A 15,197-nucleotide genomic window follows, 5' to 3' on the forward strand; every position below is an offset into this window, starting at 1 on the left:
CCATTTTATGTTATGGGAAGGGTAAAAAAACATTAAATTGTTTGGAAGGTAAAATAGGTGGAGATTGCAAGAGAAAAGAATATCAACAAACAGGTAAAGTGGAAGGGATTTTATTCAATCTTCAGGTCAGTAAGTCATTTAGTATTCTGTTTTGATTGAACATCTCCCTTCCAGCCAAACCATGTGATGCAATTTCAAACATCAGATACAAGCCCTCTCTGGTCCACTTTGCTTGTACTGCTTTAACCCATTTGATCCAATAGTAGTCAGTTCTCAGCCCACACCAATTTAATTGTTACAATTTGGGCTCCCAGTGACCGTTTTGAATTAAGGTTGTAACAACTTTAAACTTTTGTATGTATGGTAGCATCATCTGTTGGTACAGTGGTAGTTGATGCAGTGTCTCCCCTCCCCCCTTTTTGGTAGATGAATAGGAATTTGTAATTTGTTCAGTGCCTGAAAAAGCTTGCCTCCTCTTCACAAAGGATACCATGCTATTTATTTATTTTAACCCAACTCGTGGTGGCAAGCAAGACGTCCAAGAGACGGAACACGATTCCTCACGCTGCATGTGAAACACCAGGGTCACAGTTTATAGCTAGACATATTTGAACCCAGCCGTGAAAGCTTAGAGGTAAGTGTGCATACCTTTACCTTCATCCCTATGCAATATATTTGCAAAATATGGAAAACAAACAAACAAAAGATTAAACCAAACTCAGATTCCTTGAGTGGAGGCACCAAGAAGAGCTGAATGAGTTAATTGGTTGTACTTGAGATCCAAGACTTTTGACCATCCAACAGGAGCCTTTGAGAATGAGCTGCATCGCATCAGTTTGTTTTTAAACTTTAACCTCAATTATAAAGCACATCCCAAGGATAGTTTCCTCCTCACACTGTTCCAATATCTACCACCACACCATGTTATGGGAAACAGGACTTTTGAACATACAAAAGGGCAATAAAACATGCTCCGATCCAAGCGCTAGGTACACGAGATTTTAAACACCCTCAGGTTTAAGAGAGCCATCAAAGCCCAGAGACAAAAAGGAACTTATTGGAATGTCATTCAAAGAAAAAAAAATAACTTACTTTATCCACCCTTGCAGTGGATGTCAAAACAAAAGGATCTTGCACATGATCAAGTCCATTTTAAAATATGTTAACAGTTTAACCAGCACCACTCTGTAAATAAAGTTACATTTTAAAAACATTTACCTGCAACAATGTTACAGTGAAATCACACACAGTCAGACTACACTGAAAGCACCACCACTCCCCTGAAAAAACCGAGTACCTCATATATGCCAGGACTCAGGCACAGGCTGGAATGTCTTTTCCAACCTCCAAACTGAAAAAACGGTCTGTCGTCGGTAATTACACCCAAACCCTCCTGTTTCACTCTTTCACTCTCCCTGATTCACTGTGACTGCGTCGCAAAACCTTTAGGGTTCTGCAATTGCCATCGCCAGAGATCCTCACCTGCGGGTCACACGGGGCACACACGTTTTCCCCATCAATCATGAGGACAAGACTTGTTTTATCGAAAAGCTGGATTCTTATCCTGGAGGCAATTGTCATAATTTTTATGAGCAACCCACCCCCCCCCCCCAAACACGTACACATTTTATCAAGGCTCTCCTTTGCTTTCCAACCAAGCTCACGCTCTGCCAGCTCTGGGTTTGCGAAGCAGGCTGCAATGTCTCCGTCACGCCGGGGGGCCATTACAGACTTTATCTACAAAGCACATGGATGATAGTTTACAGGTAATGACATCACCATTAAGCAATTGTAAAAGACAGTTACAATGTGTGAGCTGTGCTCCTAAGGCACAGAAGGTGAACATGAAATTGATCCAATGACTGATTTCAGAGCATCCATCACCGCCATGGTCACGGACCTGCTTCCCACTTGCCCTTTCCATGGCTTTGACCATCTTTAGCACGGAGTAGCCAGTGCCTGTGCCCAGGTTATACACCTGCAAAAATAGAGAAATGTAAAATGGCTAGTTCCCTCAGCTTCCATTTCTAAACATTTGCTTCTTAAATGTTATCCATCTATCAACCATACCTTCAGACCACAGTTGCTCTCCAGCTTTTGTAGTGCAGCAACGTGACCCAGCGCAAGGTCAGTCACGTGGATGTAGTCCCGCACACCTGGGAAAGGAAAATGAGTAACACGGGGGCATTTGTGCAAATGAGAAGTTGGGAATTTGACTTTAATTAAAACATAAATTGGCAAATTAAAAGTTTCCTACCTGTGCCATCCTCGGTGTTGTAGTCACTGCCAAACACATTGAGGTGCTCACGGCGTCCCACTGCAACCTATTGCGGGGTTTTTTTTTGGGGGGGGGGGGGGGGTGGGGGGTGTTGTAATCGGAAAAGAGTTATTTGTGAAAATGTCATTTTCTTTTGTTTATACTGTACACTCGAGACTCGTGGAAGAGCTAAAATAATGAAAGTTTGACATTCTTGAATCCAAGAAAATTGGTTTCCTATCAACCAACCAGTTATCCTCATTTATACTTCAGGAAATAAAAACATTTTAAACTAGAAGGGCACTCAGTGGAGCGCATACCTCCGCCACATAATACCTGATCCATGAGAACATATCGGGCCCAATACATTTTTGACATATCATGCCATACAGCACTATATCGTTTTTGGCCCCATCTCTCAATGGTGAAGAATCATTTTATAAATGGAATAATTCTCCTATCCAGATCCAGATTCGGATCTTCACCAAAATCGAATCAATTTGTCGTGGTCACACAGCCAACCTGTCCACAAAATTTCATCCGGATCCATCCACAACTTTTTGAGATATCGTGCACACAAACAGACAAAGGGATGAAAACATAACCTCCTTCACCTTCGTTGGTGGAGGTAATTATGCAAAACGTCAGGATGTTACTCAAAGAAGTATGTAAACAAGGTAGGGATGGTAAGAAGAGATGATCACGTGAAACCATCCCGACATCTTTCTTTACGAGGGGCTTTTGGATTTGGTCTCAATTTTTGTGTGTGCGCATGCGTCCACAAACACATCTCGGACATGTATGGACCAATTTTATTCGTACTTTGAATAAGGACAACACATGATGGTATACATGTGCACATCATTTTGTTTCACGATGCAATCAAAGATGGCCGACCGGCGGCCATTTTAGTTGTAAAAAAAATCCCTGTATCTAACACATCCTCAACCATATCTCATGTATGCATTTACCAATCTTGTTCAAACTTGGCACACAATGAATGATGGCTTACATATTTACCCCCCGCCCCGAGATCAGATCCAAGATGGTCAACCGGCAGCCATTTTGTTACTTAAATGTGTCACCAATCATTTCTCAGACACACATGCTCTGATTTTGTTCAAACTTGGCACAAGTACAGTACATGATGGCCTGAACGTGCACCCCTCTCTATTTTGCAATCTGATCAAAGATGGCTGACTGGTAGGCTGGTACCCCTTTTAGCTGTAAATAAATACGGGCTAGCCCTTCAACTCCAAACAATAAAATTACTAAAACAATAGGGGATATGACATTTTTGTCTTTTTCCTTATTAACTATGTTCTACAACTGATTTACAAATGTTGAAGTACAAACATTATAGATATGCTCACATTGCAAAGGTACTGTACATACTTTATAGATGATCCCACATTCTAGATAGTTTGTACTTTAGAGAAATGTGTGGGATGGTGCTGCCGAGTGGTCCCATGCCTGTCCTGAAAGAACGGGGCAGTGGCACGGAGACGGCCAATCGGCCTCCCGGGAGCGACCCAGAATGCATAGGATAAACTTCCTGAAAATATTCTACCATTGACCCCATCCATATACTGTAGGTTTCACGATTGTCCTTTGGGCAAATGTCTCGCGTCTCAGATTTCAATCAGTTTGCACATTCCCACTGCAAAATGTAGTGCTTAGATTTATGTTTAAACCAAGTTCGTAGCTTTAACCCATTTTGAGAAAATAATCATCATCATAATAATAATAATAAGAAGAAGAATGAATGAAAAATGAGTGTTTGGGTCAATTTAGGGTCAATCCAAATCAAGGCAGTGTTGAGCAAGCCCAAAAATATTATTTTTTTTTCAAGCCGAATTAAGACCCCGAGGTGACCAAGAATGAGCCTTGATAAAGGATACAATTGAATAAGGCCGTTAATTATCTTCAAAAGGATTGTTTAAATTAACCCAAACACCCAATTTTCACTCGAGCACTTCGGTACGGTTACTTTAGTATGCATGCAAAGTTTGGGGCCACTAGGTTTCATGGTTTTGGAGTTATGGACACACACACACAACTATTATTATTATTATAAGGAAACTTCATTTTACCTCCGCCACCGAAGGTGGACGACAGTAGTTTTCACCCGTTTGTGAGCACAATATTTCAAAAAGTTATGGATGGATTCGGATGAAACTTGGTGTCCAGGTTGGGTGTGTGACAAGGACAAAATTATTACATTTTGGTGAACATCCGGATGCAGTTCTGGCCGACCCGTAAGATACAAAACGTAAACTGTTCAGCCGCTCCACCGAGTGCCACTAGTTAGTTATAGTGTAACCCACAATGTTCGGGGGGAGGCAACGTTTCATCGAGACGGGTCACATCGGATAACTTTGGAACGGGGCGGACTGACAGTATTCTGGGCAATCTGGATAACATTTTTTGAATGATGGTGCAAAATAAAATATTTCTAAAACTAACATTCGTGCATAAATATGATGCAGAATAATAACGAGACGGTGAAATTAAAACAAACAAATCGTGCAATGTGCGAACCAGAAACTGGTGCACCTCGTGTTGCAGAGTACACGACATACATTTCAGTCCAAAGCATCATAGAATGTTAAGTATGTAATAAGTATATAATGGAGCAAATGGCCTGAAATGGTAAATAATAAAATGCGCACAATGACAAAAATTATTATTTCTCCATGTCATTTACCTGAAGGTTCTGCCGATAAAAATCAAATGGTCACTTATAGCTGTATCTACCTTAAATGGATAAGGTGTGTGTGTGTGTGTGTGTGTGTGTGTGTGTGTGTGTGTGTGTGTGTGTGTGTGTGTGTGTGTGTGTGTGTGTGTGTGTGTGAAAAAAAACGAGATGTGTGGAATGATTCTTGTGGAGTTCTACTGGAGTGTTCTGATGTGGAATGTGACACACCAAAATGATCGTCATGGTCTCCTGAGTTGATGAGGCTAACTACAAAGAAACCGAACAATCCCCATGTTTTAAACACACACCACATTAGGTGTATACAGCAGCCTAATAGGTCCTTCCACCACGGCATGACATAATTACAAAATAAACAACAAAAACGACGACAACATTGTAACAAAGCATATAATCAAGTCATACTTCTAATAATAATAGTAGTATCATTGGGCAAAAATAATAACGAACGTATAATCAACCCCCCCCCCCCTCATCCCACCGCGGCCCATTTACATCTGGGCTTGGTGAAAAGTAAGTTGATATGCTCAAGCAGTCCAGCAGGCACGGGTGCCACAGGGCTGTGGAGACTCATGAAATTAAATTTTTTTGTATACCTTGTCGAGGCTCGTATGAGAGCTAACACACAACGCACAGCAAGGGGGGGCATGAGACAAGGGGCGGGAGAGGGAAGGACAAAACAGTGGGGAACAGACATTGGGAGATCTGTGGAAGGTAGACACGTGAAAAATGTCGCCAAGTCGCTATCTCGCAGCGGGACAAATGTACGTCAGGCAATTCGTGAGCGGTATTCAACATCAAGGCTCAGAGACCCCGTGCAGTTGCTTCGTGCATCAATAGTCCTCACCGACCCGCTATTTGACATACACAAGGCTCGGGGTCCGTTCCTCACGACCCATCCAAGAACCAAAGGCCAGCGTCTTGTTTCACCACACGAGTCAATTCTCCTCAGCAAGAATCGTGTCGTCGTCGTCGTCATCTTCATGTGTTGAAGGAAAGCCAGCTGTAAAGTCCTGCTCTTACAGGCCATTTCCTCGCTACGTTCTTTCTCGCCCGCGTGTGTCCCTCACTCCGCACTCGTGCGCTCCTTCCCTCAACTCTTCACACTGACATCGTGCGTGCACTCTCCCGATCTCTCACCGCTGACTGATGCGTTTGCGCTCTCTTTCTCGAGTCTTGATCTCTCCACTCTCCATCCTTTTTCATCTGATGGCTCCCACGCCCTGTTATTCTCCATGCGTATCACTTCACGCTCATCAATCCTCCGTCTCGGGGACATGATGCCCGCTGTCACCCTTGGAGGCAGGGCTTCTGCCTGCTCGACACATTTGGCTCACTTGTAAAAGCAAATACATAGGAATACGTTACAGGGGGACAATCACATACTGGGGGAAATTATTCTTAATCCCCATCTAATTAACACCACACCACCCCCATGCGGTGACAACTGACACAAGCTCACAGTTTCCCTACTTAATTCCATTGAGACGTCTCCTCCACCTCCACGGAACAAACACCTCTATTCAATCCAAACTTCCCTATTCAATTCCTCCATCCACCCCCACGACCGTAACAATACTACGTTTAAATATACTGTTGCGGTTCTCGGAACCGCATGCATACAACAGATGTGTTCCAAGACAGTTATTCCATTATTATACGCGTACAGAGTCCCTTTCCTTTTGTCTAGCGGGACAACAAGGGAGTGCGTTGCGATGATCTAATCGCTCTGTTTGCTGAAAGCATTTTCTTCTCCATTTTGTCCCTACTCTTATTTTCGTCTGATTATTCCTGAGGTAAATCAGCCACGTGCACCTTCGCTGTAAGGTGGGGCCTCATTGAGGCCAGCGCGTGCGGCACCGCTGTCAGGAAACTGCTGCACAGAGCCCTCGTTCCCGGGCGAACCCAAAAAGCAACGTGTGCAGCGAGTCATATTGTGCCCCGGGCGAGCCCAAAACGCAAAGTGTGCAGCGAGTCATATAGTGCACTTAGCAGTGTGGGATTATCGACTCGAGCTTCCGATGATCTGGGTTAGATTGCCAGTTGCATTAAAAAGGCATGCGAATGGATACCTCTTCAGAGGCTGCACGAGTGGTGTTTTTCACAACACAGGAAACACAGCCAGCACGACGCCCACGCTGCACGAAACGCATACGGAGGCCAATAAAGACGACTCCACGCCACGTTGGGCGGGATACGAGTGTGCGGAGTAGGAGCGGCTTGTTCCTTTTCAACCTCAATATCCGACACATATCGGTGTTCACCCCACGCACACGCTAGCAGAGTCGTGCGAGCGCTGGCCATGTGCGTAATGGCCGAACCATGAGCACTGTATGGAATGTGCTCGAAGGCAGACACGTACGCCGCTCACGAAACGTGCATGGATTTATCCATGGCGATGTACCTTCGGCCCTCGCTGGCAGCAGCGGATTCTCCACGGATGGTGAACGTCTTCTCATCTCTACGGCCAACGAAGCTGCGATTGAGCCGGGGAATGTACAGTGTGGGCCACGTTGGCGTGTGGAGTGGGCGTGTTGATCGGCGCTGATCGGGCACTCGAGCGGGCATGCGGGACCCTCGGCCGGTCGCCAGGGCACGGCCCGGGGGTTTTTGCAGGACGATTCGCGTGCCAATTTCGGTGTGGGGGATTCATGTCACGCCGTGCAGTCGGAGCGGAATATTGCCGCTGTCTGTGATGGTCTTGCCGGAAATGTAGTGAGGCGGTTTCCAGCCAAAGTTGGCGGGCCACATGAGGGGTCGGGGCCAATCGGAGCGCTCGATTCAGGTGATGACGTTTCAATTTGGGGTGGCCCCTCCCCCCACGCTGTAAGTCCTATAAAGGTCGGAGCAGCCCCTCCGCCTTTCTCTTTCTCTGCCTTTCTCCTGCTCTCGCCTTGCCCTCATCGACACCGCCTCCTGCTGTCTGGACTCCACCTCCTCATCTCCACCCACATGACGTCAACCCCACCCACCTACCACTCCATCCTCACACTCTGGACTCCGCCCCTTCTCCACACGTGTGGCTGAAGCCAGAGATGACACACCCACTGTCAGGTACCGCACCACAGAGCATCCCCCCCCCCCCAGAAACGTGTTGGTGGCACGTCGTGCTATTAAGCACAAGGGTACAGAGAAGGTAGCCTCAACTCCTTTCTCTTCATCGGGTTTTGTGTGTGCGTGTGTGTGTGTGTGCGTGTGTGTGTGTGTGTGTGTGTGTGTGGGTGCCTGTCTGCTCAAGTAAGACTGCAGAAGATCGTTATCATTATTATTGTTATTCATTTCACGTTAAATCTACTCTGTGTCCCTTTTGTAAGTTGCCTGTTTATTTGCTGCACCACACCTCTCTCCCCAATCTCTGTACAACACACCCCAATAAATCTTTATCGTACCACATACCATTCCTTGCAAATAAATAAATCATTATTAGGAATGTTCCCAGCTCGTCTTTGTGGTTTCTTTCATTGATCCAGCATGGTCCGAATTATTCCCAACGATCCGTTCCTTTTAGCCGGTACGTCCTTGGCAGTGTCGCTCGGCTGCATCTGATCCGGTAAAGTGATCCGGTCCGGTCGCGGCGTACCGAGGGAGTGTTCCCTGGTAATTAAACCACGTGATTAATTAGGTAACCCGATTAACCCATAGATGGGAGGACCCTAGGTCACGCGGTTGAGCTATTGGCGTCCACGGTCGGTTAAGCGAACCCGCCGCGTCACGGAATTATCCGTGTGCGACGGCCGACAATACAATTCCGGGGAGTCTGGTGAGAACCGAGATAGCTTCCTCCACCTCATGGTCTTCTCACCCGACCCCCGGCCCGCAACAGTACGTTCTAAAATAGCCTCTCTCTCTTATTCCTGAAAACGGAAACCTTATTATTTATTTATTTATTTATTTATTTATTGAGCACAGGCCCCTTGATGGCCTGGACCCTCAGTCGATGCCCAAATGCTCAGTCCACCCCTGCTGTGGAATCATTTTATTCTGCATTGTCCATTGGAATGGATGGGGACACCAATCCAATCACCATAAAAATCTGCCGCTCATTTTGCGTCACAACTTCTTCCTTATGGTTGTTATGCGGTATTTTCCCCTCGTCACACTGACTGGTTTACGAGGACACCGACACAAAGCCAGAGCCAGACATCCTGCCAGAGTGCAAGCTGAGAGAGATGGGGTTCTTGGTTTTCATCAATAATTAATTCAAGCAATTATCAAATTTACAGGAAGATTCAAAAAGTTCCACATTGATAAGTTTAAAAAAATATTCCAAATGTGACACATTATTTTCTGGTAGCCTGGTATGCAGAGTAGTGCATCAGACGAAGTGCGAGATTGTAGCCATATGGTAGCACCTTGTACAATTTTACAACCTTGCGCATTTACCTTTTAGGATGTGGAAGGAAAGGAATCAATTTAAATACACGAGACAGACATTCATTTATCAATGACTATTACGATGGACATGCTAAGTATTAGGATGGTTAAACAACTAACCTGTTGGATCCAATCTCACCTGTTGGATATAATCTCACCTCACCTCACCTGTCGGATCATAACGGCAGTTTGTCAGATAATCTTGCTGGGTATCGAACCCAGGAGGAGATGGTGCAGAGGAAATATGCTAGCAATGAAGTGGGAACTATGAAGGTACTGGCGGTGAGGAGGAGGGAGGAGGAGGTCGAGGAGGATTGGGGGGGGGGGATAAAAGGTTTCTCCCCTGATCCTGAAGCAAAATGGGATAAAGATGTTGGTCCTTTTCTCGCCGATGTACTTTGCAGCCACTGTTGAAGTCCAACAGGATGGTATTGGATGGTACTGTCAGATTCGTACCACATCAGCACATTGCATGAAAGTGTGCCACCCATTAAATGGACACCAAGTTCGGTGACTTATCTTCTCGCATTTGTTGGTGAACGTTGAAGATCCCACAGCATCTTTCACGAAGAGTAGGCGGGAGTCATCTCCAGCACCCTGAGCAAAATAAATTCCTGCCCAAATCGCCTTCAGTCAAACAGCAGGCCTGGCCAGCTGGTTCTGAAAGACTTGGGACAAAAAACATTTCTTGGCCGATCTCACAAGGTGGTCGGAATCGTAGTCGTCGTAATTTCGAGTCAGTGTTACACATCGTTCTCAGCGGGGAGTTTCCTGATGTCATATTGGAATAAAAGTCACGACCTTTTCTCCAAAACCCGGGTACAGGGGAGAAACCTTTTTGAATCCCCCTTCATAAACAGGTGGGGTCAGGCAGAAGAGACAAAGACAAACCTGTGCTATGTAGGGCATCAGGTTGTTGGGGATTCCCTGGGGATCCTCCCCAATCTGTCCAGAGCTGTGCGCACCAATGGGGTTAAAGTACCGCAGGATGACAGCATTCCAGTCCTGTGGGTAAAAGTGGGAAATATAAATAAATAAATAAAATTTGAAGTTACAGCAAGTCTCATTTGCTGATGGAAAAATATATAAATATTTCGGCGTAGAGAGAAATGAGATAATTGGTCAGTAAAGGCAGAGATAGGATGGAGAGAACTCAGGTGGGAGAGAAAACTCGGGAGAACGGACGAACAAACCGATTCAGCAGCGCACACATCTCGCACAATCTCCTCGATGAAGTACTTGCTCTTGCCATACGGGTTAGTGCAGCAACCCACAGGGTGGGCCTCATCGATCGGAAGGTACCTCGGATTCCCGTACACGGTGGCGGAACTGCTGAACACGAAGTTCTTGACACCAAACTCCTTCATTACCTGCATTTGAGCAGTGCCAGTACACACAGTAAGTGCTGGCATGAAACACCGGATGGGAAATCGAAAAGTCTGTGGTGGCTACGATACCTTACCTCGAGCAAGGTGATGGCACCGCATACGTTGACACGGTAATACAGCAATGGCTTCTCCACCGACTCTCCCACGGCCTTGAGGCCGGCGAAGTGCATAACGGCAAAAAAGTTGTGCTGTTTGGCAAAAGGCACGGAAATCCCCTCGAACCCATCTCAAAAGCTATTGGCATCCCGTCTAACGTGGATCTCCATCACATTCTTGTTTTGAGATATACCAACCTCTTTGAAGATCTTTCGCAGAGCCGGTTTGTCCAGAATATCCACCTCGTAGAACGATACATCCCCAGGAACCAGTTGTCGCACACGAGAGATGCTCTCTGGCTCCGCAGAAGAACCTGTTGAAGTATGGTGAAGAACAGGTCTTTGATAAAGTGCCTCATCTCCTGGATTCAAAGTCCTTACAAGAGCGGTCCAAAATCGAAGAGCTGGAGATCGTGACAAATGGGCGGTCAGGTTCTCATACCTCGAATGGCGTTGTGGAAATTGTCCATCACGACGGCAGAGTAACCAGCACTGAGGAGCTCCAGAAGCGTGTGGCTGCCAATGTAACCCGCTCCACCCGTCACCAGCACCTTGCGAGCCATACTACAGGATGTGTCAATCTGCAGGGCGACGCGATCCCGAAGAATCGCTCGAAAACCAATGAGGTCGTTTACAAACCAAGGTTGTGCCTCGAGGTAGTCTGGTAAAGGCCTACGGGGTCGGCCAACTGCAAACAGAAGAGGCAGAATTCGTGGTGGTGGTGGATGCCAAGACGTTACGAAAAGAACCGGGCCTCTGTTGAATGACACACCGACAAGCTGTTCATTGTTCCTCTTTGGACAGTGGCCAGGAAAACAAATCAAAAATAACAGGCCACAGTTTCCTTACCCAAAGGACCAAACTACCAAGTGCTCATGGGAGTCAATTTTGATTCTTCCAAAAACACAGTGAACAGCTCAGATGGGAACAACTACATCCTTCAATTAATATCTGGACGCGTCTTGACACACACATGAACACAGACCATTCGTATTTACATTCATGGCAAGTTTAACAAAGTGCAAGCTATTCTCGTTCAAAATTTCACGGGTAAATGGTTTATAAGAACAGGTACACCTTTCATGGTGAAGCGTGAAGCTCTCAGTGGGGATCATTACGATGGACCAACAGACTTGACATTTCTGGAATCAAACCAAATTGCTTTCATGTTAATCGGTTGACCCCCACCCAATAATGGACCACAGTGACAGAGTGTACGCAGCAGCTATGGTGTCATCGGTTGCTCTGTTCTCCAAAGTCGACTTCAACCAGGGATTCCTCAAGGTCTGTTGAGCAAGTTCTCAAAAAGTAAGACAGATGGTTCAAACACGTTTGTTTTGACTCTTCACGTCATCACACATTTTAGACGTCGGATTTATCTCGGGAGACTCCGTACCGTGTTCCTGTACACTCGACTCAAAGTTGATGTTAAAACTTTCTTTTTCTTTTACTGGTAGATTTTCTGTCGCTCAAAACACAATTAGACTTCAACAACACAATCTGTAATCGCGCTCCGTTAGCCTGGCAAGAAGGCACGATGGTAGTGTGCCAACCTTAGAACCGTCGTCCAGTGTAGTCTGGGTTTCATTTGCCGCCCGACTCGGTTAACCGTCATTCAGATGGTTGTTTGTGGGTTGGGAACCGTATCGATGGGTGCGCCGTCCACCGGAGGAATGTAAAGGCGGCTTCCCTGGCTACGAGCATTCGCCGATGGACGTTGAAGATCTCACTGTGCCTTTCGCAAAAACAACAACAGTGTGTGCTGGAATCCTGACCAAATCCCAAATTCCTTTGGGTCTATAGAACAATTTTGGTCTGAGTCGACAACGATGAGCCCCCATGGGGGAGGGGGGCATGAGGATACCCCCTTCCCCCAAACACCTCTCCCAGGCGGCTCAGTGAAATATTGAAACTTGTAACTTTTGAACCAATCATCCGACCTGAACAAATGAGGTCTCTAAAGATTTGGGATGAGGAGTAGCAACTTTTATACTTTAGGTATACTGTCACTAGAAGCCGCCATTTTGACTGTTTTGGTGGAAATCCGCGCCGATTGTCTGGGATCAGTATCGTGCAATGACAATCAAAGGGACCACAAGGGAAAAATGAGGAATGGGTTCCCGAAATCGCGTGTCTGCTTCTGTCAAAGTCCCGAGGAATTGGTGGAGTTTTTGGCAAATCCAGATGACAAGAAGGAACTGGTCTCATTCCTGTCAACAAACATTGTGCAAGTCCAGTTCCCAGATGACAAGGATGTCCGTATCATTTCAGGTGATCAAGTCCTCAATGTTGGGAATGGACCATGCAATCACAAGGAAGCAGACACACGTCCTACTACATCTCCACGCCGTCTAATATTCATCGCTTGGGACGGTTCACACTGGGGACAGATGTCATGATACTTCTGAGTAATTTCCACCACATCATGGCCTTGAACCCGGTTGCAAAAATCTGGATTTTCTTCAAATTGGGAAAGATGACCAGAATGATCTTCCTGAACGCCATCGCCTCGAGCTAGGGAGTGACAACGTGCAAAGTCATGACCCTCCTCCACACGTTCGCTGGCTCAGACACCACATCTTCATTCAAATTCAAGGGTGAACGATCATCGGATCAAAAGTTCCAAGTTTCAATATTTCACTTAACCGCCTGGGGAGGGGGGGGTGGAAGGGGTGGGGCAGGTACCCCCCCAATGCCCCCCTGGGGGATGAACGTTGTCCATCGGACCCAAATTGTTTTATAGACCCAACCTTCTAGACCATCCTGAAAAGTAAACTTTCGCATCAACTTAAAATAAAAATTAACCCATGCCCCCCCATGCCCCCATCAGTGAAAGGACCCCTCTCGAAGCCGCGGGTAATCCCCCATTACCACGCAGTCATTTTTCGGGGAAGATGGACGCTGGGTCCGCAGGGAACCGCCACCACGTTCTACATTAACCACAAATCCGCGAATGTTCGTTCAACGATCGCATCGGACATCGAACCAGCTCGAGAACAGGAAACTCCGTCACCAGACGTGAAGTGATCGACGCCATCGACTCGGATTAATCACATGAATCTCCATCTCGTCCAAACAAACTTCCCGAACAATCGGCACAACACGAATCGACAACACTCACCAAAACTACAGTCGGACCGAACGTGGAATTACCTGCCCGGTGACACGAGTGCGTGCCGCCACTTCCTGGTGACGTCACGCTTCCTCGCTGGCGTCTGAATTATTAATGAGGAAACACGTGGAACCCGAGAAAAGGGCGCGATGGGTCAGCGGCGGTTCGTGGACAGGTGACTGTGCGGGTACCAAGTTTGATCGGTCTCACTGGTCTCAGTTCGTTTTAATTGTCCCAATGCCGTATGAGGAGATGAGGAGATGAGGAGATGAGGAGATGAGGAGATGAGGAGATGAGGAGATGAGGAGATGAGGAGATGAGGAGATGAGGAGATGAGGAGATGAGGAGATGAGGAGATGAGGAGATGAGGAGATGAGGAGATGAGGAGATGAGGGGATGAGGAGATGAGGGGATGAGGGGATGAGGGGATGAGGGGATGAGGGGATGAGGGGATGAGATGAGGATGAGAATGAAATCAAACAAACCCTTTTTCAAGATAAACGCTGCTATTTGTAAAACAGAGTTTAATTCCATAATGTGAATAACATCAAGTCGGACAATAGAAAAATGTACAAATTGGTACAAGTTACATGAAAAATGGTGGGACGACGTAGAAGGGTCCTCTTTTCATCACCCCATCCCCCCCCCCTTTCCAACCAATATCACATCCCATCCCGTTTATTAATGCATTCTCAACATCCATCCAACCCCCCCTTCCTTACCGCTATAATCTCACTTTAACACTCCCTCCCCTTCCTTACCGCTATAATCTCACTTTAACACTCCCTCCCCTTCCTTACCGCTATAATCTCACTTTAACACTCCCTCCCCTTCCTTACCGCTCTCATCTCACTTTAACACTCCCCCCTTCCTTACCGCTATAATCTCACTTTAACACTCCCTCCCCTTCCTTACCGCTCTCATCTCACTTTAACACTCCCCCCTTCCTTACCGCTATAATCTCACTTTAACACTCCCTCCCCTTCCTTACCGCTATAATCTCACTTTAACACTCCCTCCCCTTCCTTGCCGCTATAATCTCACTTTAACACTCCCTCCCCTTCCTTACCGCTATAATCTCACTTTAACACTCCCTCCCCTTCCTTACCGCTATAATCTCACTTTAACACTCCCTCCCCTTCCTTACCGCTATAATCTCACTTAAACACTCCCCCCTTCCGAACCGCTATAATCTCACTTTAGCACTCCCTCCCCTTCCTTACCACTATAATCTCACTTTAACACTCCCCCCTTC

At 46.4% G+C, this 15,197-nt stretch overlaps 1 protein-coding gene across 4 annotated transcripts; it reads right to left on the reverse strand.

The window, feature by feature from the left end:
• Positions 1 to 94: 94 nt before the first annotated feature.
• Positions 95 to 14,110, reverse strand: GALE (UDP-galactose-4-epimerase). Of its 4 annotated transcripts, none has more exons than XM_085846787.1 (11): positions 13,984 to 14,110; positions 11,273 to 11,518; positions 11,029 to 11,144; positions 10,810 to 10,923; positions 10,541 to 10,717; positions 10,239 to 10,352; positions 2,258 to 2,324; positions 2,071 to 2,156; positions 1,901 to 1,978; positions 1,623 to 1,737; positions 95 to 1,482 (listed from the first exon to the last, which is right to left on the reverse strand). In XM_085846787.1, the coding sequence occupies exons 2-11, from the start codon at positions 11,391 to 11,393 to the stop codon at positions 1,421 to 1,423; spliced, it is 1,050 nt and encodes a 349-aa protein (XP_085702913.1). In that variant the 5' UTR covers positions 11,394 to 11,518; positions 13,984 to 14,110; the 3' UTR covers positions 95 to 1,420. The 4 variants fall into 4 exon arrangements, with proteins under 4 accessions (XP_085702913.1, XP_085702911.1, XP_085702912.1 ...); XM_085846785.1 differs by having other exon boundaries at positions 11,273 to 11,586; positions 13,984 to 14,099; XM_085846786.1 differs by having other exon boundaries at positions 13,952 to 14,097.
• Between the last annotated feature and the right edge of the window lie 1,087 nt (positions 14,111 to 15,197).

This window comes from Eptatretus burgeri, chromosome 11 (assembly GCF_056783735.1).
Source record: "Eptatretus burgeri isolate ZD-2024b chromosome 11, Ebu_testis_v1, whole genome shotgun sequence".
Lineage (NCBI taxonomy): Eukaryota > Metazoa > Chordata > Myxini > Myxiniformes > Myxinidae > Eptatretus > Eptatretus burgeri.

What these genes read in the sequence shown, in the direction of transcription:
- GALE (XM_085846787.1), bottom strand. Translation starts at nt 11,393, where the DNA reads ATGGCTCGCAAGGTGCTGGTGACGGGTGGAGCGGGTTACATTGGCAGC. An exon ending in TGCGAAAGATCTTCAAAGAG is followed by an intron (nt 10,924 to 11,028) that starts GTTGGTATATCT and finishes TTTGCCAAACAG; the next exon opens with CACAACTTTTTTGCCGTTAT. An exon ending in AAAGGGCAAGTGGGAAGCAG is followed by an intron (nt 1,738 to 1,900) that starts GTCCGTGACCAT and finishes TGTGCTTTGTAG; the next exon opens with ATAAAGTCTGTAATGGCCCC.